Consider the following 404-nt stretch of genomic DNA (forward strand, 5'->3'; position numbering starts at 1 on the left):
AGACCTTCGCGGCCTGGCAGGCGCAGATGGAGCAGCTCCAGGCAGCTTTCGCGAGCCACATGACTTTTGGGACTCAGTTGCCCTCTGGGGCCCCGGGGCCCCTGGGAGCCCAGCCACCCTTTCCTACGTACTGGCCCAGCTATCAGCCACCAACCCTGCCTCCGTGGCTGGCCGGCACCCCCAGCCCAACCTTCCCGCAGCCTCCGGTCTTCCCGCAAGCCTCACCTGTGCCCCCTCAGAGCCCGGGGCTGCAGCCCCTCATCATCCACCACGCACAGATGGTGCAGCTGGGGCTCAACAACCACATGTGGAGCCAAAGAGGGGCCCCGGCGCCCGAGGATCAGACCCAGGAAGCGGAATGACTGAGTGACACAGCCTGACGATCTTGACTTCAGACCCGCTCC

General features: G+C 66.1%; 1 protein-coding gene across 1 annotated transcript in view; it reads left to right on the top strand.

The window, feature by feature from the left end:
- The window catches only part of TICAM1 (toll like receptor adaptor molecule 1), a 2,298-nt gene extending 1,900 nt beyond the window's left edge, over positions 1-398 (top strand). The window contains exon 3 of the mRNA XM_006754106.2: positions 9-398. Within this exon, the coding sequence (XP_006754169.1) occupies positions 9-362 (354 nt within the window). The 3' untranslated portion in view covers positions 363-398. The remainder of the gene's footprint in view (positions 1-8) is intronic.
- Positions 399-404: the final 6 nt, after the last annotated feature.

The sequence above is a fragment of the Myotis davidii genome, unplaced genomic scaffold, assembly GCF_000327345.1.
Source record: "Myotis davidii unplaced genomic scaffold, ASM32734v1 scaffold551, whole genome shotgun sequence".
NCBI classification, from domain to species: domain Eukaryota; kingdom Metazoa; phylum Chordata; class Mammalia; order Chiroptera; family Vespertilionidae; genus Myotis; species Myotis davidii.